The sequence below is a fragment of the Rhipicephalus sanguineus genome, chromosome 5, assembly GCF_013339695.2.
Source record: "Rhipicephalus sanguineus isolate Rsan-2018 chromosome 5, BIME_Rsan_1.4, whole genome shotgun sequence".
NCBI lineage: Eukaryota > Metazoa > Arthropoda > Arachnida > Ixodida > Ixodidae > Rhipicephalus > Rhipicephalus sanguineus.
Genome location: NC_051180.1, coordinates 125,091,061 through 125,114,845, shown reverse-complemented (window position 1 = coordinate 125,114,845; position 23,785 = coordinate 125,091,061). Strand labels below are relative to the sequence as shown.

Sequence of the window (23,785 nt, the reverse complement as noted above, 5' to 3'; positions counted from 1 at the left end):
CCCAGCGACCGGCTCGTTTACCTTCTACGCGCTGTGAGCGCTGTGATCTCACTGCTTCGCGCTCGGACCACTGATACGACAAACTGACCGAAAACCGCTTCTCTCCCGGGAACGGCCGTATTGCCATACACCAGCATTTTGTAAAGTTAAGTGACATCGGAGCAAAAAGAGTTAGCTGCTAGCCCTCGTTTATGTAACATTACGGCGTGTACTTATCGCATTCACTGCTTCGCCCTCACCCTCTCCCCCCCCGCGCCGCGCCGCCGCCGGTCCGATGGACCCCGCGCCGTTCACACGCCGCCGCCGGAGGTGGAAACACCGGCGCGCCGCCACCGGTGATTTTGGGTCCGGCGCACATGTCTAGTCCCGAGAACGCGCGCACGTTTCACGAACCCGTGTGCATGTGTGCAAGACGTTCTTGACAGTTCTTGAACAAGGGCATCATCACCGTGATCAGTGAGCATCAGCAGCTGGTCATGACTTGTTATAAGATCTGGTCGTGATAGTGTTGACGAGGGGTCCATATGTAGGGAACTATGTGGTATAGTACAGCTGTTGGAATTCGTAGATGCCTCGATCATTTCGTCGACAAATTGTCTGTCGACAGAGCCGGCGACATGTCGGAACCTGAAGCCACCCTTCGCGTTGGTGAGGTATAGGCCGTCGATGCTGGTAGGCCTGGATAGTGCTACGTAGACCAACATCACTGGATGGTGTTTGTCGTATTCGTAGACTACCTGGGCGTATGTGGCCAACGTAGCCTAGTCTACAAAGCGGCTGTCAATCAATCTGGCATCATCCTCGGTCAGCATGAGGCCATCGTCTAGCCTCGCAAGAAATGAAGAGGACAGTGCGTCGTTCTGGTTGACGAAGTGCACTTTACGGTGCGGTGATGTGGATATCATACGTAACCTTCGTTAGTGTATTCCTCCGGCGTCGAGCAATGCTTCAATATAGCTTGCTGAATCATAAGAATACAAACGTAATGTTTATTGGACTGCTATAAAAGCGGAGCCAACACTGGAACTACAGACGTTAATCTGATATGACGCCTTTATCGTAGGAGTACACACCGTAGGAGCATCATGCAGTGTTTATTGCTTTCTTTTAAAATTAGATAGCCAGCACCACAACTACAATTGACGTTGCACCGACATTACGCCCGCGTAGGCTGTTTTTCGTAACCAGTTTATAGACCTGGCTTGGCTCAGTGGTAGAATGCCTGGTCGCCACGCAGAATGCGTGGGTTCGATTCCTGCGGGGATCCTAATTTTCATTCTTTCCATTCGTTGAGTCAACGCTGCCGATGTTGGTTTTCCTTAACGTTCTAGCATTTAAGTTACCAATGTCTGTTCTCGCCGTTCCTGGATAGATATAAACTGTCAATCACCTGTGGCGCATACCCGTACACCGTGGCCCGTGGTAAATGGGTATGTGCCACACGTGTCTAGTGGAAAGGGTTTGCCGACGTACGTGACAGGATTTTAACGTTATTCATGTCGTGACCCGGCAATCATATTCGTCAAATCCTCTTGCCCTCCCATGCAAATTTTGGTCTACACCAAGTTAAGGAGGCGATCATGAGAGCACTCAGACGTAGGCGGCTAGATAGATAGATAGATAGATAGATAGATACGTAGATAGAAACGCTCAAAGTACCAGAGGTTTGCTAAGAAATGCTTCGCATTTAAAACGTAATGTTTATTAGACTGCTATAAAAGCGGACCCAACACTAGAACCACAGACTAATCTGATATGACGCCTGTATCGTAGGAGTACATATCGTAGGAGTATCATTGCTTTCTTGTAAAATTAGATAGCGAGCACTACAACCACAATTGATGTTGTACCGATATCACGCCTGCGTGGGCTGTTCTTTTTATACCAGTTTGTAGACCTGGCGTGGCTCAGTGGTAGAATACCTGATTGCCACGCAAAATGATTGGGTTCGATTCCTGCTGGGATCCTAATGCTTCGGATGTTGGTTTTCCTTAAAGCTCTAGCATTTAGGTTACGAATGTCCATTCTCGCCGCTCCTGCGTAGATATAAATTGTCAATCACCTGAGGCGCATACCCGTACACTGCGGCCTGTGGCAAACGGATATGTGCCACACGTGTCTAGTAGAAAGGGTTTGATGACGTACGCGACAGGATTTTCACGCTATTCATCTCATGACCCGACAATCATATTCGTCAAATCCTCTTACCCTCCGATGCCAATTTTGGTCTACACCAAGTTAGGAAGGCGACTGTGAGAGCAGCCAGACGTAGGCGGCTAGATAGATAGATAGATAGATAGATAGAAACGCTCAAAGTCCCAAAGGTTCGCTAAGAAATGCGTCGCATTTAAAAAGAAAAAGAAAAGACAAAGGCGCAGCTTGCGCTTGAGCCGCAAGGCTGGAACATCGGATGTGGGCGGCCTTCCTTGTTTCCCTTTATTTTTCTCTTTCTTTCTTTGTCTCTCTTTTAATTTCTCTCTTTCTCTTGATATCTATTTCTTTCTATCTCTTTCTATGTTTTTCTCTTTTTTTTCCTTTCTATCTCTCTCACTCTTTCTCGCTTCCTCTTCTATTTCTCTCTCTGTCTTTCTATCTTTTTTTCTCTTTCTTCCTCTTCTTTCTATCTATGTCTCTCGCCCATCCGAGTTTTTGCATCCCACGCTGGACAAATCGGCGCACGCAGGGAGGGGCACGTGCTTCTAGGGGAGCGAAGCAGAAGAGCACGAAGAGAGCGCGAGGCCGCACGATGACGATAGTGTTCCCGAAGGAGAATCGGGCATTTGGCAGGCTTAAACAGCTCCATAGTTAAAACCAACCAGTCCAACAATTATTCCTGTCTACTACGACGCTTCATTTGAATTGCGCAGCGTTCGACAAAGGAATGACGTGAAGTCGAGGACGGTACCGGAGTAAATGTTGCCATGAAATCGGAACGCTTGCGGGCATACGTGTTGCAATCAGCTTACTCAAGAACTTGGTAATTAGAGATCGATTAAAGAAGCCATCGTCCTGCACCGGAGATGAATATGGCTTACTACGATAATGGCCTCTTGAAGTCAAGCAGTATGATTGAACATCCTAAAACGGGCGTCGAAAATTAGGCAAGGGTGCGTGGCGTTGGTAATTTCGAGAAGAGCCTTTCGACATTTCCCATCGTAAAGACACCGGAGTTCGAGCACTGCTTGTTTCCTAATTCAGCTATACCAACATTGGCAGCCGCGTCGAGCATTCTGCGATGATTAAGCTCGGGATGGCACGCTATGCCTGCCAGGCGTGCTGATGACAGACATCAGAATATGCGCGCCCTCTTTGCCTGGAACCGATTTCATCGCATCGGATGACAGCGCAGTCTTTCTCGTACCATCTGAGCTGTGAGGTGAAATACGAGACCGGCCATTTCCTCGGCAAACACAAAGAAAAGCGACTTCTTAGTTGAGTGGTACGTCTCGCCTCACCCCCTCTACAGTGACACATTGAACGCCTCCAATTCGCGGCCGTGTACTGGAACAGGCGGTGTCGCTTCACAGACAGTTGATGCGATGACCGGACAATAAGGCAGTTTCATTAGTGATGGAATGAGACAGCTGACGAACACGTCATGTGGGCATTGGATTTCCGAGATGCCAGCTTGAGTAGGCGCTACGTGAAGCGAACAGCCATCAAGAGTACGTGAAGTTTATGGCCAAGCGCTGTAGTAGTTCGCATTTTCCATGTTCGTGTGTGCGTTGGCAATGAGTATGCAAACGACGTGTCAATGTTTCAAGGGAACATACGCGTTCGTCGCTGGCGGGGCAGTGCACGCGCTCTCAATAACACAGGATGTGGCTTGCTTAATGGCAGGGTGTGGATCGCGGCAATAAATAGATGTCGGCCTGATGAAAATTGAAAGGGCTTCGTTAAGTTTAGAGCTAGCTCCAGCTACTTGATAAACATATATTAGCTGATTGCGCAAGCTCTACAGAGATTGTTCGTAGTTCAAAATTGGCCAGTTAGAACTATAATATCAATCTTTTTGAGTACGACTCGTTACCGTGGAATACACAACGTCAACGCATTGTCTGCGCCACGATCTCGCATCGCGAATTGCGATAGATATTTTTACACGTTAACTTTTTTCTAGCCGCTGTCTTGAGAAAGGTCGTACTCCGACCGAAACGTCGAATAATAACCAATTTTTAAGAAGAGTTTGCTCTTTACCTAATATACGTATTTATAAGCACGCTTCTACGCGCCATAATAGCATGCACAGAGTCTGTGCGCTGTCGTTTCTGTACGTATACAAGTGCAACAAAGTCAGGGTCTCGACAGTGGCGCACACAGTACAATCTGCAATGTTTTTTCCAATTCACGTGTGCGCATTGTTGCACAGTACACTTTTCAAACTAATGCGGGCATCCACGGTCGTTCAAGTGAAGACTCCATGGTGTGATCGAAAGATGTAAAAGAAAACAAACCTGTGTGTAGGCCGATGCGCAGCCGTAGCTGCTCTTCAGGCCGGTGGTGGATGGTGAAGGAGCGCACATTGTGCAGGAGAGCGAGCGACATTCGCGCTATCTCTCTCGCATGCAGATCGCCGTTGGGCACGGGGATGCCTGACACCACCATGTACGCGTCGCCGATAGTCTCCACCTGCACCAAGGGCAGCACCAGTTGCAACAAAGAGAAGCAACAGTGTTACTATACTATATGGTTGTTCGTTGTGTAATAATAATTCTCGGTGTTTCACGTCCCAAAACCATGATATTATTACGAGGGAAGCCTTGTAGTGGAGGGCTCCGGAAATTTTGACCACCTGGTGTTCTCTAACGCGCACCTAAATCTAAGCACACGGGCCTCTAGCATTTTCGCCACCATCGAAAATGCGGCCGCCGCGGCCGGGACTCGATCCCGCGACTTTGTGTTTGTAGTGTGCATTAAAAAAAAATGTATAGAAGTATTTATGGCGTAAACGTTTGTACACCCTTTCAATGATTCCATAATATCGCACAAGCGCTGAACTAAGGACATGGTAGCCACCAATGACGGGAGAAGTATCGAGATCTGCTAAGATCCCGTTGCGGTTGTGCAGTGGTTATGGCGCTTGACTGCTGACCCCATGGTCGCGGTATCCAATCGCGGCCGCGGCGGCAGCATTTAGAGGGAGGCAAAACGCTAGAGGCCCGTGTGCTGAGATTTAGGCGCACGTTCAAGGACCCTAGGCAGTCGATATTACCGAAGCCCTCCACTACGGCATCTCTCATATATAGTCATATCGTGGTTTTGGGACGCAATACCTCACAAATTAAATTTATTGATAGACATGCTATGGAAGCGCAAGCGCACAAGTACACTTATGTGCGAACGCCGTATGGTACGCTGTTTACATAGATAGATGCACCCTGCCAGTGTGATCTCTGCGATCACGTGTTCATAAAGCCGGTGCTAACCTGATCGTAGTATCGCAGATCGCGTTGCTCCTCGCCATTATTAGGCACTACAGTATCCTGGAGTCGACACTCGCGCCATATTATTAAAAAAATTGCAAGGGTGTGCATCTTTTAGATGAGTACATGTTCACGTTGTGTATATTCTACGAAATATGCGACGGTGTGGAGGCAGGAAGGAGCGCCTATGACGTAGATGCGTGCGCGTGACCTTTCATTCGCTCTCAAAACGTGGCTCTCGCGAAAGGAACAATGCACGTTTGAAATCACGTAAAGTTGGGCATGTTCGTATTCCATTTCAGTGTCTAGCGCACACACAAGACAAGGACCGAGTGACAACCGACGAAGACAGGCGTTTGTTGGCACTAGGTCATTGCTTGCATGTGCGCTAGATGTTCACGCTGATCTGTTTTAAATTTAGACCGTTTTCGCACCCCACTCACGATTCGCTGACATGATCACAACCGCGTGATGTACGCGCCCCGCTTGTTTCCCCGTAATGTTCAAATCTTGTGGGGGCCCTTTAGAATATACAGTAGAAAACTATTTTTCTTCGTTTTGTTCGTGAAGTCTCAGAGGATGGAGCCCTCGGCCCAGGGCCCCGTTTGCTGCTGCTGTCCGGCTGGCCTGGTCAATCAGTCTTCGCTGGTCGTCCAGGGATGTGCTGGAAAGAGCGGCTCCCCACTGGGAGGGATTGAGTATTCTAGGCAGGCCGGGCAGTTTGGGGCATTCCCACGTGGAATGGTACAAGCATGGGTGTCCTCCACAGAAAGGACATCGGTCACAGCATACTGTGTAGAGTAGAAAGTGTGGTGGAGTGCAAGGTTGGGGAACGTATTAGTTTGGAGCTGGCGCCAAACAGCAGCATCTGCAGGGGTAAGTGTTGCGTGTGGTGGAGGGAAGGTTTTACGGGATAGTCAGTAGAAGAAGACGAACAAAACTTTATTTTGAGGGAATGGGTAGAAAAGGGGGTACTCAGGAGTTTGTTGGTTGGGGCCCCAAGTCCAGGGCCCCACAGGCTTGCGCCGCTCGCCTAACTTGACTCAGAAGCGCTAATTGCACCTCTGGGTCCGAGCTGGCAAGTTGTGCCTCCCACTGCTCCGAACGTCCTACAATTTTGTTGCCTAAAAATGAGTTTAAATTCGCTGGCTTTCGGTGACACTCCCAAGAGTCAGTAGTGCTGCAGTTACTAACCTTGGAACCTATATGAACATGTATGGCCGTATATATACACAGAGTGCACCGATCCCGGCGTGCACCGATGTGACATTATGAAAACTTGGCGCGAAAAGTATGTTTAACCTTTGAATTGTGCCGCTGCACATGTGAAGTTACTTGGCAGAGGGAACAGCCATGCACTCACCTTGTATACATCGAACTCCTCTATGATGGAGTCGAAGCACGTGTATAGGTCGTTCAGCAGGTTTACCACCTGAAACAATGCAAACGTTGAGATATCGTTTAGAAATACGATAAAAGGGGCTCGTTGGCACACATTCATAGCACATTCATATATCTTCTAGCGCTATGTTTCCGGCCAGAAACAAAATGAATGATAACAAGAGTAAAGGAGTGGCTGGCGCCGAATTTATGTGCCGAGACTTCATTCCATGAAAACAACACAGCTGATGTTATGAAGCTGCAATCACATACAACTGCTTGTGTTTCATTTCACTCTTTTTTCCTGTTGATAATTTAGCGCAAGAAAGTGAGTGGAGAAAACAAGGCTTGAAGAAGTGAAAAAAAAAAGAAAAAGGAAAATGATCAGGGTTTGTTCGATACATGCAGTCAGGGAGGCTGGAAAGTGTAATGCTTTTTTATGTAAACAAAATTTTTATACAGAGTATACCAAAATAATTATACTTTGGTACCTTTCTTTAAAAGAAAGAAACATCTTTAGCATCAGATAGGGTCTACTGATACCTCACATAGATTTCGTTTCTACAGGGTGAGCTGCTGTTCTTAGAAATTTCATGTTAACATTTGGGAGAATCACTAGTCCCACCTTCACCGTTAGAAGTTACTAAGTAAAATTAACGACTTAGTGTTGGTGATAGCATATTCACTTATATAGGAAGATAAGGAAGATAGCAATCAGACTGTTGTCATGGAGACAACAGAGCTAGGCAGATCCATCGATATCTTATCTCACTGCCCTTTTCTTTTTACAGACGCTGATACTCGGAAGAGTCGGCAACGTGTAGAAACAGCATGGAATGGCCGAAATTGAACGTCGCTTACGTGGATCATAAGGAATGAGCGCATAGGGAATGGGCATAGGGAATGAGCGCAGGTCACAAAAGTGTCATCTTCCCGTATCGTACCTCTAAGCAAGGGGAAAAAATGAACACGCTGTGATATCGGTGTTGTATTGGCCGATTGCCGGCGACCATAAAGAAGGGGTTGCGACCTGCACACGTATCAAGAGCGAGCGGTCAATGCCACAGAGCCGTATCGAATCGATGCCTCCTGTAATTATGTTGCGGCCCCCGAATTTTCGCGGGCCTCGGTGTTTAATTTGAGAAGCCGTGTAGAACAACGCGAACGCGATCCTTATAAAACTTGCACGTATATTCCTCGCTAATATAGGTGACACGCTTTGAAAAATTCAACGACAAACCGAGTGATGCCAGGCGGTCCGCGAACGGCGCTTCATGTGATCACCGACACGTGAATTTTTCACCGGTTTCGCGTCGGTATTGCGTATTAATGGGTCGGTGCTCAAGGTGAGCCAGCGCCATCGACCGACATGTGCCTTCATTATGCTGCAGCACTGCTGCCGTGGCTTGTTGGCCATTGACGGCGATGAGTAATGCATACTCACTTCGATCGATATGCGAGCGGCAGTATCGCCACTGTCCTTATACACATATATCGGTGCATACGCTCAATGGCTTGTAAAACCGTGAAAGCGCCTAAGGAGGCAAAGAAACGCACAAAGAAAACCAGAACGAAGTGCGCGGGATACATTAACCAAAGGCGTGCGCACAGTGAGCGGGTGGGAGGGGGGGGGGGGCAGGGGCAGCGCCTCCGCCCTTTGGTCATCTAAAGGGGGGGGGGGGGCACCGATTCTGCCCCATAACTTTACTCATTTGGGGCTGCCACACCATTGCTTAATGTACAAGGCCACGCATGGTTTTTGTCGATAAGGGCAGCGTAGGACCCCTGATGTTGCATTCCAAGAACTGTTCAGTTCTCACCTTTACCACCGGGAAGCCGGGGACCAGTGGCAGGCCGAAGTGAAGAGCACGTGACCGCTTCATTTCATTTTTGCAGTCATTGTGGACCTTGTTTCCTTTCGGATTGGACCATCGGGGCGGGGGTGGGGTGTTGGGGGTTGGTTTGGACAACTTTAGCGCACGCCTATGCACCCGACACCGTGTTGCCACTCATGGTCTGCTTTTACGGAAGGTCAATGGAGGTTGTTAACGGTGAGATCACACAGAGGCGTGCAGCCCCCTAACAAAAGCCATGATGATAACCAGAAAAGGACCCTAATTTCCCCGCACAAATGCGTCGTGTAAGGCGCGGCTTTTGATATTCCTAACACACGATGCCCGCATTCACGGGAAACATAATCACTCCGCGACTGCGTTCCATGACGCCGGTACCTACATCAAACGAACAGCGTCGGTTATTAGGCAACGAAAAAAAAAATCCACTGAAATTTCCCTTCATTTCATTCTGTACACGATGTGCTTCGCAGACGAGACCCTTTGGTGTGGCGCAGCTCGCTGGACTTCTCGAAACGGTGCGGCATAAAGCTCGGTGAACAGGAACTCTATACAAAGCAAAAGGGTTTCGGATGGCAAATGGCAGCAACGAAAAGTTTGCGTAGCAGATTAAGTCGTAGCATATTGAGGTCTCTCTTCCGTGATTCACAGAGCTTCTCGATACGTTGCTGGAAGCAGGTCGGGCATGTGTCTGCGCTATGCCCGTATACTCGACTAATGCGAACATATTGCATTGACATCCATGCGCAAATATGTAGATGTACAGTTGTAAGCTCGCTGCATTCGTATGCTTTAGTAATGAGGGCTTCAGGCAACGGGTATACGTGTGCTGAAAGTGAATGCAAAGTCTGAGTACACTCGAAAGAAAAAAAAAAAGAGGGACGGCGAATTTCCCAGCTTTCCTGCTTATAATACAGAGCCGTTGCATTCTCTCTCCGTAAGTTCAGTAATTTCTGCCACGGCACCCTTAATGCGGCGTATGCATGCCACATGGCCCATATCGATGGGCCATCAAGGGCTCTTGTGAAAAGATCAGCGTGAATAACACGCGCAGTGCTGTATGCACTCTAAAAAAAGAAAAAAATTCACAGCTTATCCACGGGTGAATGATGAAGAGCTTGGTCGAAGCTCCTGAAGCAATCATGGTTACACCGTGAAATCTTCAGTGGCTTCGCCCAGCAGTAATCAAAGCGATAGCCCAGTACATCATCAAAGACGTGACAAACACTGTATATATTTATACTAGAAATTTTATTAATCGTAAGTGGTAGCTAGACGTGGCTTCCATTCCCTCTTCATCATAACGACTTTATGGTAGGTGAAGTGATGGATCGGTGATGGGTCGTAGGGGGATGTTTGCAAAGACGAAGTAGTGGGCAGTTTGCAAAGGTGGCTTCCGTTCCCCCTTCATTATAACGGCTTTATGGTCGGTGAAGTAATGGATCGGTGATGGATCGTAGTGGGATGTTTGTAAAGACGAAGTAGTGGGCAGTTTGCAAAGGATCGGTGATGGGTCGTAGTGGGATGTTTGCAAAGGTGGTTACGCCGGACAACGGAGACGTGATAAGGTTGGACTTAGAGGAGCTTCGCCCCTAAAAAAAAGAGTTCCTTGACTCCCTTTTATTTGTTTTCTCTCGTATATAATTATCGCATATATAACTCTCCTTAAGAGTGATGTATGTGACAAAAAAGTGATAAACATATATGTGATATATGTGATAAAAAAAGTCATTTGCATCTTTTTTGCCACGTATATAACTCTCACATATATAACTCTCCTTATAGAGTTATATACGTGAGAGTTATATACGTGGCAAAAGAGACTCAAAGGACTCTTCTTTTTTCCTTCTTAGAGTATGTGTGCATTACGACTTCTAATTAGCTGCAACGTCTGCGTTCACTCTTGAAAAAGAGAGAGAGTCACGCCTCACTCTAAATTATAGCTGTGCTGATAACAATCAGCATGATAATCGACGCTTCGATAACATTAAATCAATTGTCTATCAGAAATATGGAATATAGAAATAGAGAAATATATAGAGTGTAAAGGCCCATTCACACCTGCGACTAGCAACGGTCGCGCGACCATTCGCGACTCGCGAGCAAACAGCGTCTCTACGCGACTGACGTTCACATCTGCGTGCGACTTATACCCGTCGACGCACAAAATGCACGTCTGCTCGCATTGCTATTGCCTGGTAAAGTAGGCTGACGTTATGTTCCTGCGCACCTGATTAGTTCAGAGGTTTGCGGCTGCAGTCGCGCGACTAAGAAATTGAAGGACACTTTGTAAATTCCTAAGTGTGTTCGGCGAAAGCCTGTGGCGATTCGACTGACTATGCCATGGTATCGGGGGAATCCACATTCTTGGGGCGCTTCTCCGAACCGCTTGCCGTGAAGTTATCACCGGGCCGCTTGGGAGCCATCCAACTAACTCGACTGCTGCAACGAGACGTCTGGCGAAGAAGCGTTCCCGCGCGCGCCGCTGTGTCATCACGCGATTGCTGAGAGAGTGCGAGGGGGCACGGACGGACGCCGCCGCTGCACGCCGCCGCCGCCGCCTTGCGCAACATTAACTGTGGACATATCTACTAGCGCGAAAAACACAAAGGACGAGGTAAAGACGGCAGACAGGACACAGCGCTAAAGTCATCACCGGGCCGTCAGTCATCAACAGTTGCGCAACGCGCGTTGGAAGAAGCAACGCGCAACTGTTGATATGCGCCGCTGTGTCATCACGTGATTGCTGAGAGAGTGCGAGGGGGAGAGGCCACAGCTGGCACCGTTCCAGGGCACGGACGGATGCCGCAAGTATGGCGCTGAGCCGTGCTCCCAATTAGGGTTGCAGAAGTTGCGACTTTTCCTTTCCTCAACCACTCTTCCTCCTCCTGAGACGTTAAAGGCTTTCGCCTTTAAAGGGACACTAAAGGCAAATAACAATTTATGTCAGAGTGAAAGCCCAATGTATGGCAACTTCTAAAACAGCAATATTATCAACAGCAGTACCCTACTTACCGAGAAATTAAGCTAAATGTATCACATGATGAGCGCCACGAGTGGGACATTTTCGAAGTGATCCCGATGACGTAGGGAAGTCGGCCTACAATAAATCACTAGTAATGAAACTAGCAACAGTAAAAAAAGAACATTCCGAGCATCAAAAGACGTAATAAAATGCTGTTTGTTCGTTTCCGCTTGATTCATGGAAAACAAAACCTCCGTGGCGTTGCCATGGGGAACGGCGCGCGTGGTTCAAAGGTTCCGTTTTCGCCGAACTGTGCCTCGCCCGTCTCAGTGGTAGTTTCGGGATCGCGTACTGCCGTGCGTGTTTTGCGCGCTCGTGAAAGTCGCTCTGACAGAAAGTTCGACAAAAAGCCGCATGCGTGTGATATTGCCGGATGCCCGAATGGTGCACAACGCCAGTGCTGCAGCAAGGAAACCGGTGTGTCTTTTCACTGGGTGCCGCGAATGAACCCTTACGCTCGAAGTGGCTTAGTGTCATGCCATTGCGCCAGTGTGCTAAACAGTCTGCGTGTGTGCTCGCTGCACTTTCGTACTGAGGATTACGAGACCAACCGCAACTTGGTGACGGCTTTCAATGTGCCCATCCGAGCAAGTCTTTGCCGCAGCGCCGTTGTTGCTACTGTGGGTCCCGCTACATCCGCTCGGCTGCTACTATTGTCGGCGGCCGCGCAGTAAAAGCGGGCAACGTTGGGCACGGCAGCAGTGACGTATGAGAGTCGTATTTTCAGGCGGGAGATTTGAAGCGCGCTAACGCGATGCGGACCACTAAAAACGTGATTTTATTTCAAAATAAGCACTTCTTTGGCACAAAAGCAGCGCTACGAGGTTTCTGGACCGCTATTTCAGCAATCAACGTCGACTTAATATTTGCCTTTAGTGTCCCTTTAAAAAATCGAGCAGCGAGCGACAAAGCCACTGTTGTCGCTTTGCGACAAAAGCGGCGATTTGCGACAATATGCGACCAATCGCATTACGACTACTTTGGTCGCGCGGCCAGTGCTAGTCGCAGCTGTGAACGGGCCCTAAATGTCGTAGTACGTTGAAGCATTTAATTGCTGCTATGCAGATGCATATTAGTACACATATGTTCTATATATTTCAGCCAGAGCAAATAGCTAATATATATAGCTAACATCAGGCAACCGTAGCAAGCGCTGTTAATATGATCGATAAAACAGCAGCGCAATTAAACAGACGGCGGCGATCAGTAAGACACCGACACACATATAGGCGTGTAAATGTCTTGTTGTTCTTGTTGTTGTTGTCGCTATTTTATCAATCATGTGCGGCCAACTAGTCTGCCCTAAGCTGCTATTATGCTAGTAAGTACGGTAGGCTGCACACAACCTGCGCAGTTCCTTTTGTCCAAATTAATTCATGTTTTAGTGCGTAGATGATCTTGGTTATAGTTTTCTATATGACAGTTGGTACACCCTACTTTGTATCCCTGGATATCCTTCTTGTAATTTCAGCTCGTAAAACATTTTCGTAATGCTCGATCGGAAAGTGCTTCTGAAACTTCCCTTTACCTAAAATAAATTGCCCCTCATTAATGAGCAAGAGTTAAGTGCCTGAATTTAGGCAAAATAATCGATTATTTGACAAACCTCGCCACTTCTGGATTTAAAAATATTACGGTTAATCATAGGCTGCGCAGTCTTATAATGTGTTTCTTCGATGAGTCCGACAACGTGTATGCTACGTTCGTCTGATGACGTGATGCGCCTTCGTTTTATTAACTATCACGATAATTGTGCATACAATCACCGTTCAGTTGTTTTCAATTTACAGGGTTTCAGTTGACCCGACATTCACTTCTTAACGGTGTTAAACATATCAAGAAATTTAACAAAAATATACTTTTTTTCTTGCCGTAGGGACTTGCAATCGTCATATTTGACGTTCTTAGGATTTATGGAACATTCGGCATACAAGTACAAACCTGAAGGCCGTTTTCTTAAAGAAAAATATTCTCGTTCGATCTCAAAGAACATCGCTAGATATATGCAAATTCGAAAGACCTCATCTGTGACGACAGTGGCAGCTTACTGCGCAATACGAATCCAACACAAAATTTTATCGAAGCTACATTACTTGAATAATTTTCTTTTCTGCGCGTGACAGTATGCTATGGTGTAGCCTTCACTATCATGTGACTGGTTATGCTGATTATAAATGATCAGTATGGAGCAAGCTTACTTATGGAAGCGGGCGAATGGCCTTGTACTGGACGATACAGAGTCTGTTGGCGCATCTTTTTGCCGCTTTAGACGAATTCACTCAGCCACCATCACATCTATAAGCTCACTTCACCGTCGGGAGACGATATGTGCCGGAAATTACATGGTGCGTCAACATTTACATTCTGTGGGACGGCTGTGTCCCACATTTTCACGATTCATGCACGAGCATCGCCGCTTAATATCTTGCAAATATCGACCTTGCAAACGTCCGCGTTTGCTAAGACATTAGCATTTCACGGAATAAATCCGACGCTAATTACTAAACCAGCGTAAGTATATAGACTTATCGTACATTGTGTACACCATATATGAAAATATCTTATAGTACCTAGAGAAGTTTGCTCTCCACTGGCAGATTTTTTATTTATTAAATTTCAGCGTTGGGGCACTCAAAGTGGCTGAAAATCGGGCATGTTCGTTCATGATCCAAAGTGTTAAACGGCGCGAACAGGACAGGGGCTAAAGGAAAAGACGACGACACACAGAGCGCTCTGTGTGTCGTCGTCTCTTCCTTTAGTCCTTGTGCTGTTTGCGCAATTTAACACTTTAGAGCACTCAAACATTCAGACGGCTGTTGCAGACATAAAAAAAAAAACATAATGACACCTGATTACTTTCTAGCCGGGCTCTATATGTATTTCCGTGTGGATTAGAACATACTTTGCCTTAGTGTATATAACAATAATGATCGACAATGTTTGATGATGTTGGCAATGATAATGTTTGGCGTCATGGAGAATGGTAATGATGGTCACATACTTAGCTGGTCGGCATAGGTTTCAGGGAACAAATATTTATGTGTTTATTTATTTATTTACCCAAGAATCACAGACACACGCACACACACACAAAAAACATTACAGAGGGGTGTGGTCACAGAGAATAACTAGGTACAAAACAATGTTGTTGCCATTTGTAGAATGTTAGCTGTCGCAACATTACCACGAACAGAAAATTAGTAAAGTGTTTCACAAATTTAGGTCAAAAGGAAGATTTAAACCGGATTACAGTAATGTAACTGGCAGATTACACAAGCAAGAAATTTAAATCATTGTAGTTATTGCATTGATAAACAACTCATAATGGTCGGTATGCTTTACCAGAAGGTGTTCGTGAATTGCTGTGTCGTGACTTTTTGTCGGCACTTTGTCTGCGTATCTACCTGGGGGGGGGGGGGGGCAAGGTGGGCGCAAGCCCCTCCACTGAGAAATGTTAAGGGGGTGAAGCTCCCCCACATTCGAAAGTGGTTACTGTCGGCTGCAGACTGGGAAACTAACAAGTCAGGCAAAGTTTTACTTGAACGCAGCAGTAATGTAATTATGTAATAAAATTCGTCCTACGATTCTGCTGTGACGACTGTCCTCCGTGTGTCATGACCACGCACTGTAGGCTACTTGCGGTGCGGGTTGCCTATTCCAAGGTTTCGCTCCTTGCGCTCGAGTATTGCAGAGGAAGCTATCGCTCAGCACGGGCTCTATAACGTTACAGCAATCTCTCATGATTTTATTGTGTTCTTCCTGGCTTGAAATTGAAGTAATTGGCAACGAAAATATGGGCGGGAACCAGTAAAAGTTTTATAGCCCGATCAAATGTTTTATTTTAAAGACGATAGTCTTTCTTGGGGAACTTAAACGCAGAAATTTTGGGTCTGTCTTTCTGTCGGTCTTTCTGTTTGTCGGCACGTCCCTCGATTCAGCCACTCGGCCAAAGTTGAACCACTTGCACAAGGGCCAGCCATCGTGAACGGCTCACTAGGTTCATACTTGTGTACATGGTTGATCAAAAAGCAAATATTACGCATATCTGAGGCGCAACATCACTAGGTAAGTATTAGGTGGTGTGTTCCTTTCATAGAAAATACATAGATACGTAATTCTAGAGACCCTAGTTTCTTAAGCTGCGCTGAAAATGCGACTGCGCCGAAACTTGGCTTCCTCTGTGCCCTCTGCGCGAGCTCATTGTTGTGTTTCGGTTTCAGTTCAGTATTGTACTGTACGAGTGATATGGGGCGCCGCTCTGGCATTCCTGCTTTACCCAGGCGACGTGAATATAAAAGAGTGTGTGGAGAGTACTCGTTGAGTGCGGACGTTTCTTCTGCTTCGGCGCTTCGCGCCAAACCGCGTGTTCGGGTTGGCTGGCGTCCCCGCCGGTCGCGTTGGTCACCGCCGGTCTTGCCTGCTGCTGCGCCGGGACTACAAGCCCGCAATACAGCATTCACGTTTCCCGACGTATTGCCAGATGGCGTTCATATCTCACGCAGCGCATCTTCTATCGTCTTTAGACGACATTTGCAGCGAAGCACGCAGATACGCGGCCAATTTTTTTTTCAGGGAATTCAGTTTCTTTCTTTGAAAATGAATAGCATCGCCACTGCTCCATATCCAAGCTTCTGTGAGTTGATGAGTGTGCAGAAGTGTCGAGTATTTTAGTTGTGCCTAGTCAGGACAGCTAAAATAGATTCCCACTTTAGTCTCCGATTAGTCTGATTAGTCATATGGTAGCCTGCAATGATGGCGGCGGCTTGTAACACAAGGCAGTGGACTCGAGCACATTGAGAAACCCAGCTTTCAAGTTTGCCCCGTTACTTGATCAACCTCACCAGGGAGATGATCAGCGTCCACGGTTTTCTGGACTAAGAAGGCTGCCCACCTGCAAAGGATTGTGTCTGTTCCTAATAATGTTTATTTCTCTCTCTTCCTCTCTGTCAACAACGATGATTCACAGAGAGTTGTACACGCGCATAAACAGCTCAACATCGTTATACTACAACTGAAAGTATCTGTTATACACAATTACACATATGAATCCATCTCGCCCGCTGCTATAAGTAGCTGATGCCAATGTGATTGGCTGGCAGTCTCTTTAAATTACGTTCAGAAAGACACACGGTCTGCATATTGCGAAAAAAAATGAGTTATTGTTCAGCACAGTAATGTGCTGCTTATTGTGCAAACTTCATTTTAACGCCGCGAGGTTTCGCAGACTTGTGACGTCGCGTAACAAGAAGACAATTTTATGGCACAAGTGAAAGTTTTTCACGAATAGCGAAGAAACCAATGATAATCAATACGCCGTATTGAAAGTAGTTCATTATTATTTTTTTACGCAGACATGCGTAAGTGGTAATTACAATTACATGGAGGATCACTTGCGCGTCATTTGTTGCGTCGTTTTACGAGCAGGTGTTGTGAGCATGAACCAGAAAATTTCGACCAATCATTAACAGCTAAACGACCTATACGGAAGGAAACAATGTGTGGTAGTTTACCGTTATAGTCGCACATTTTTTCAAGGAAAATTTGAGCTTACACAGTTTACCTAGGCTATTTACTTGGAGGAACCGGAGGGGAGGAGTAAAGGGCCACTTCACCGCTTTCCCGGCCACCCCCCACCCAAGATGGGAAAAGTGGAGGGCAAGGAACGACACATGGCATATAAATTCGTAGTCATTTATAATCTTATAACTATACACAACCAGCTCAACGTGGTTTCCTTAAGTATTATTCGACTGAACTTGGTCTTCTTCTTAAGAAAGACTTTATATTGGCGGGCTCTAAGAGTAAAGAAATTGGCACTCGGCTTATCCTGAAGACTTCTGCGAAGTACCTTGCTTTGTCAGTCACATGTTTTGTTTAATAAGTGAGAATTTAAGGTACGAGAGTCATAGCAGGTTCTTCATATTCATCGTATCTACAACGCTAAACTAAGACTGGGAAGTTTGGAAATGCAGTGCTCAGATGATATAGATTTCAAAACAGGAGAAAGTGCCTCAGATCAGGCTGGCCGACGTTTCGATAGGGGACCTATCTTTGTCAAAGGCGCCTAACACGCCAGGGATGACAAGGCGCCTTTGACAAAGATAGGTCCCCTATCGAAACGTCGGCCAGCCTGATCTGAGGCACTTTCTCCTGTTTTGAAATCTATAACGTGTATCCATCCGTCGGCTCCCTTCTTGATCTAGTGCTCAGATGAGGAGGTTAAATTTGGGTGTACTTTTTAAACTTCATGGTAATATTTCCAACATGTGATTGAACACTGCTGTGTTGTCGCGGTATAGGGCGGCCCAGCCTGCGCAATCTGTTTAATCTTGCTTGATTTAAAGCAAACATATATATATATATATATATATATATATATATATATATATATATATATATATATATATATATATATATGTATATATATAGCTCCACCACTCGCGAACGAGTTGGTACGCCACGGATGCACTTGATGTGTGATGTACGATCCCCACTCCTGCACTAGCCCCAACGGGTCTGCACTATGTAAAATAAATAAATAAATAAATAAATACCCTGGGGGAACCTTGAGCTTCGCTTTCAAGAGTAGAACGCGATAGCGTAATCGGACCGTGTTCATATCGCCTTCCCAATCGCCTGGCGTCGTTTCTGGGTGGAGACCTAAACCGTGCCGCAAGGAAAGCCAAAGTGCGGACGCCCTCTGGCTCCAATATCCATGCATACGGTGCGACGAAACACGGCCATACGGTGGGGCGATGCCGTTTAAAAGCGCGCCCGTGGGCCCTTTGCGCCATCTCACGGGTGACAGTCAACCCGCTGCAGAACCTCCGAGATGTGTGTGCCACCAACGCTAAATAGTGTATATAAGTAGCTCGCCGTTAGTACGATAGAGGATGTCTGCGCGGTGGCCGAGCGGTAAGACGAATCGCGCCACAGAGAGTGGGGTGGCAGGTTCGTATCCAAGATACCCCTCCACACGAATATTTTTTTATTATTTCTTTATTTGCATCTACCTTGAAATTTTGCTCACTGACAACGCTGATTTCTCGTTCACAACCAAAGACGCCGCTGACGTCGACGCCGGAATTTCTGCAAAACGAGCTCTTTAACGCTATCGCGTTAATAAATAACGAACGTTGAACTTCAGATCAAAGCCTTGATCTGAAGTGGTGGCCGGGCAGGCAAGTATTGTCGAGAGTCATTTTGTGCTCTTTATCTCATGGCAGAAAGTGTGCCACCCCTTCGCTACGCCACTGGATTCGGGTCCAAGTTGTGGAGAGGAGTGTTAGTGAATTCTGTCGAGTTCTACTGTGCAAGTGTAAGTTCCCGTGCGAGCGAACGAAACTTTGCGCTAAACAAACGGGGACATAGAAAGGCACACAAGGACGAGATACCCAAGGAAGAGCGTTGATCCTTGTGTATCTTTCTCTGTACCTGTTTGTTTAGCTCAAAGTTTCGAGATCAATCAATTCTAACTAGTCTGGATCCCAGCGATGCTTTAGTTGCCTACCCATGTTTAAACAGTGCTACGACGGAAGAATAAGGTTTAAGTGGCATACTTTTGCGACGGGCTGCGAGAGCCGGCGGACTGAGGATCAATTACCTATAGAACGCAAGTTTCCCGGAATTAAATGATTTGAAAAGAAAAATTGTGACGAACGTAGCCGAGCATGCGTTTTGCGTTAGTTGTAACACAGCGCACAATTCGAGTTAGGTTAAGCGTGTTGTCTGCGCCGGGATAATTATATGAAGACACGTGTTCCAATGGTATGCTGTGCATTTGTTAAACAGGACTGGTGTTGGTCGACGTCGGCACAGGTATAAGTTTACGCTTAGTAACATTAATTTTATTGCCGTCCGTTGCACCACGAACAGATAGCGTTAAGGTCACGTTGAAGAATCATTATGTCGTTCTCAAGAGTAATCTTTGTATTATTATTACGCAATATTCTGCGAATAGATTAAGACTTGAATAAGCAGAAGCAGTTAAGTCGTTCACGTAAATCAGGCGAGGGAGAAAAGAAAGCACTGAACCTTGCGTTACACCCAAATGTACAACACCAGGTCGCGAATTAGTGTTGTTGCTTGAAGGACACTAGCAATGATTAAGAAGGTCACATTGAATTCAATTCAAAAGTTTGTGATAGGCAGGCGAAGTTCGGATATGAAGCCTTTCATGGCACGCTTTGTCGAATGCTTTAGAGAAATGGAGAAAAACACAGTCGACTAAGGAAGCGGCAATCAACAAATATACTTTTTCTTTTGTCACGCAGCTGCTCAATTATCATAACAGCAGTCAACAGTTAGAACCTTATTTGGTCGCACGAGGAAGAATAACACTCTTCTTTCTCTACCAAGCACTTCCGGTCGAGCTCGTACTTCCGGTTTTCTGAATATAACATGCCTTCTAAAAATAGAAATCGATGGTTCTGGGTCAAGTGTTATATTAAATACATAAGATATCGCAGCATAACTTTCCTTAAGGCAAGGGCCTAATAGCTGTAACTGTAAGGACAGTCAAGGAAAATTAATTGATAGTTCATTGAAAGAATGTGAGCAGTTGGGATTATTGCGGCCCCTGGTGGAGCAGATCTCAGTCACGCGTTTCTTTCTACGTGGCTTCCGAGATCCGCTTCGGCAGTGCGCGAAACAGAAGCTCTATGACAGAAGGTTAACCAGAGGAATACACGAGGCACATGGACGGCGACGTGCCACCACCACACACTTAAGCCAAGCATTAGGGTGGCCTCCAGATTTCTGTCACTCCTTCGTCGTCGCTAAGTAAGCCATTGAGTACAGTCAGCTGTGTGATACCATTTTCGAGAGCGGTGCTGTCGCGGATACAAGGGCACGTCCCTACTTCCCATACGTCGCACCGCTACTTTGAACCACAGAAAAATCAACCAAGAAGAATGCATGGAGCTAGAAGCATCTAAGCGTGATTTTATATGAGAGCGCATATCTCAGCGTACCTCCCCACCAAGTTGAATAAAGGACAAAAAAAAACTCACGGGGTTCCTTGTGCATTCATTTAAGACGACTCGAAAGCGAAAGCCATCGTCTTTTTCTTCTCAGTCGATTGGGGATGCCAACAATGGTCCGTCGTAGCCAGCCAAAATACAATATTGGTACCGTCATCGTACAGGGACCGCAACAGAGGCCCATTGTAGCCAGTAAACATACAATATTGGCAGCGCCATCGTATAAGGACGGCAGCAAAGGCCCATCGTTCCGGGCCAACACAGAAAATTGGCACTGCCTTCCTGTAAAGATGGCAACAATGCAGTCGATGTATTCACTGCATTGTTGCCCTGCCACCTTTCGAAAGCTTTTTGCACCGCTTCCAAAATCGGATGCACTTCATCTAGTTTTGCACTGCTTCCGTGAACGACCCACCTTTGACTAAGTTACGATGTTATATGATGACGCCATCATCTGGCGCTACATCGCGTGACGTCAGAGTGACGTCATAATTACGGCACAAGTTTTGGCGATCTGCGACGTCATCACATGATGACTATTTTTTGCCTCACTCGTCCCCGACGCCGCGGGACGCCGATGCCGACGGTAAAATTTCGTGTTTGATGAGGCATTTAGGTTAAAAAAATATTTCTGCGAACGATCTGTCCCAACCAACACCGCAACAAACTGAGAGCGTTTTTGTTTATACCACTCGAGTGCGGAAGAATGCCTGACAGCCTTGCATTCCTTCCAAGCCATCAACGTATACAAGCTTTTGTACGGAGACGGGTCGATGGAAGAGATACACTTTATGTAATTATTTTATCTATTTCGTTGTTGTTGGCAAGGCAATCTGTGATAATGATTATTAGGGTGAGGAAAGAAAAACGAACGGCTCGGTAATTGAAACATCAATGTTGCATGCCCTGCGCAGCAGTCTGTGGCTCCGGCTTGGAAGCCACCGGGTCTTCGTGGCTTTCGATTGAGTCGTTGCGGCTGCTCGCCTAACAGGACCAATCAGTTAAAGTTGTTTCCTTGTGGGAGCTCGTCCGCTGTCAATAAATTGTCGACACTGTAATGGGGCGATGTTTTTGTCAACATGGCCATTTCCGACCGAGCGAGCACGAAAAAGCAATTGATAGTAAAAAAAAGAACAGAAACAGGCCGAAGAGTCGAACCCTTTATCTAACTAGCCATCTCCGCAGGCAAGAAGGCGGAACGAATGGTTTTTATTGAGAAGCTCACGCTACGCTTTGTTCTTTGTTCATAAATGCCGGTAACCCGTCACAGTTGTTCAGTGGGGATGAGGTCCTTCAGCACAAGGAGACTGTGACATTCGTCATAAAAAGAGTTTCGTTCCGCGGGCCACGTGCATTGTTTACCGGGTTCCAATGTCATGTGGTGTATCTGACATTGGCCAAACGAATCGCCCATGTGTTAACGCGAGGCTCGGAGAGCACCGAACAAGGTTAAAGAAAAATGAGCATGCCCACTTGGTAGCGCACTGCAGACAGTGCACATGTTTTACCGTCCTTACTGATACAAGTGTGATTTATAGGCATCAAGAAAGCACCGTCCCGAAATACTCGACGCGTACCGTATTGGTAAAGGGGGAAGTGCGTGCATTAGCCAGACGTCAGTTAACGTCTTAATGGATTAGGTTTTTGGATGGCACTTAGTGATGATGCGGAAGACGCTAGTCTTGCTGTTGTTACGCATACCTCTTAAAATGCTGTTTATTTAATATGCATATCGTGTATCATGAGCGTATCACGCACGCACGCACGCACGCACACACATTTGCGCATTGAAACTTGCAGCGCGTAACTACAGGTCGAAACGGAGAGGGCACACAGAGAAGCCCTGACTATCTAGATAGTCAGCGCTTGTTGGTGTGTTCTCTGTTTTGTCCTGTAGTTTCGCGCTGTAAAATTCTGCATGGATTATCAACTTACCCAATATCCTGTACTTTTGAAACACGTGCGCACACGCATGCACCCACGCACATATGCATGCACATACAGATGCATGCACACGTACATACGGACAGACATGCGCAAGTACACGCGTGTGCGCACATACACAGATACACTCACCCAAGTAAAGAGGCCCCTAGGTCGTTTTCCGGAAGTGAACTTGAAAGTCTGGCACACTTCCGCCGGAAAAACCTGACCTTTACCGAAGTACCGATAGTGAGCTCTGGCGAGAGTACAAAAAAGAAAGATAATAAATAACAAAAAAAAGAAGACCGCCAGGTACGCATCCTCAGTTACGAGCCCGGGTCGCGTTCGACACGAGTCACTTCATCACCCGGCTAATGGAAGGACCACCGAGCGTACATCCGCTGCTCGCATGACGGATGCAAATGACGCACGCTTCGTTGCGTCCAGGCAAAAGACTCGGAGAGGAGCCTCCTCCTTTTGTCCCACTCTCTCGCCCTCTCGTCTCGCCAGGCAGCTCTCGCAAATTTTTTTTTTTATCCGACGTCGTGTTCCGCACTTCATTTCTCCCACGTGCTACGTCGCTCGTGCATCTTCGTTCGCGAAATCCCGCGACAGGAAACAAAACACGCTGCGTTACGACGTGCGCCGCATTTCCGATAGGCGACGCCGCTGCGAGCGGCATCACCTCACGTGGCGTGCCCGAAGACACTGCCGCGTTGATTCAATTCGGACCAACAGCACAGTCAACCTGTAATGTTTGGTAGCTTGACCTTTCTTTGCTTGTTTTGCTAGTAACTAAGCCACGTAGCGGCCCGAGACATTCCGTTGTTTAAAAATCGATAACTTCTTACATTACGACAATTACAATGACTTAACTTGAATGTTTTCGTGCCTAAATTGTCACTGGACGTATTCATTGTTGCCCTCTTAACCATAGCTTTAGCTTAGCTACAGCTGTGTATAAAGTCAACGGTCGAAGTGTAAAAAATGAAAAGAACCAGCCGATTAGCTAAAGCAGTGTCAGCTCTCATGGTGATGCCTTGCCTAGAAAAGCAGCTTCGATGCACCGGAGACGGCTATACATACGAGTTTAGCAAAGATTAAACCCGCACACATTTCATCGTGCAAGGAAGTTCTGAAAGGAAACCGCATTTAATATTACTCAGCGGTCACGAAGTCAGATTTCTGCCGGTTGCGCAT

The 23,785-nt window shown here is 46.6% G+C and overlaps 1 protein-coding gene across 1 annotated transcript in view; it reads right to left on the bottom strand.

Moving 5' to 3' along the window:
* Positions 1-23,785, bottom strand: part of LOC119394951 (atrial natriuretic peptide receptor 1-like) — a 117,933-nt gene that overhangs the window by 30,375 nt on the left and 63,773 nt on the right. Inside the window, exons 2-4 of the mRNA XM_037662246.2 lie at positions 6,787-6,855; positions 4,455-4,629; positions 3,774-3,872 (exon numbers count right to left, since the gene is read on the bottom strand). Coding sequence (XP_037518174.2) covers positions 3,774-3,872; positions 4,455-4,629; positions 6,787-6,855 — 343 coding nt within the window. The remainder of the gene's footprint in view (positions 1-3,773; positions 3,873-4,454; positions 4,630-6,786; positions 6,856-23,785) is intronic.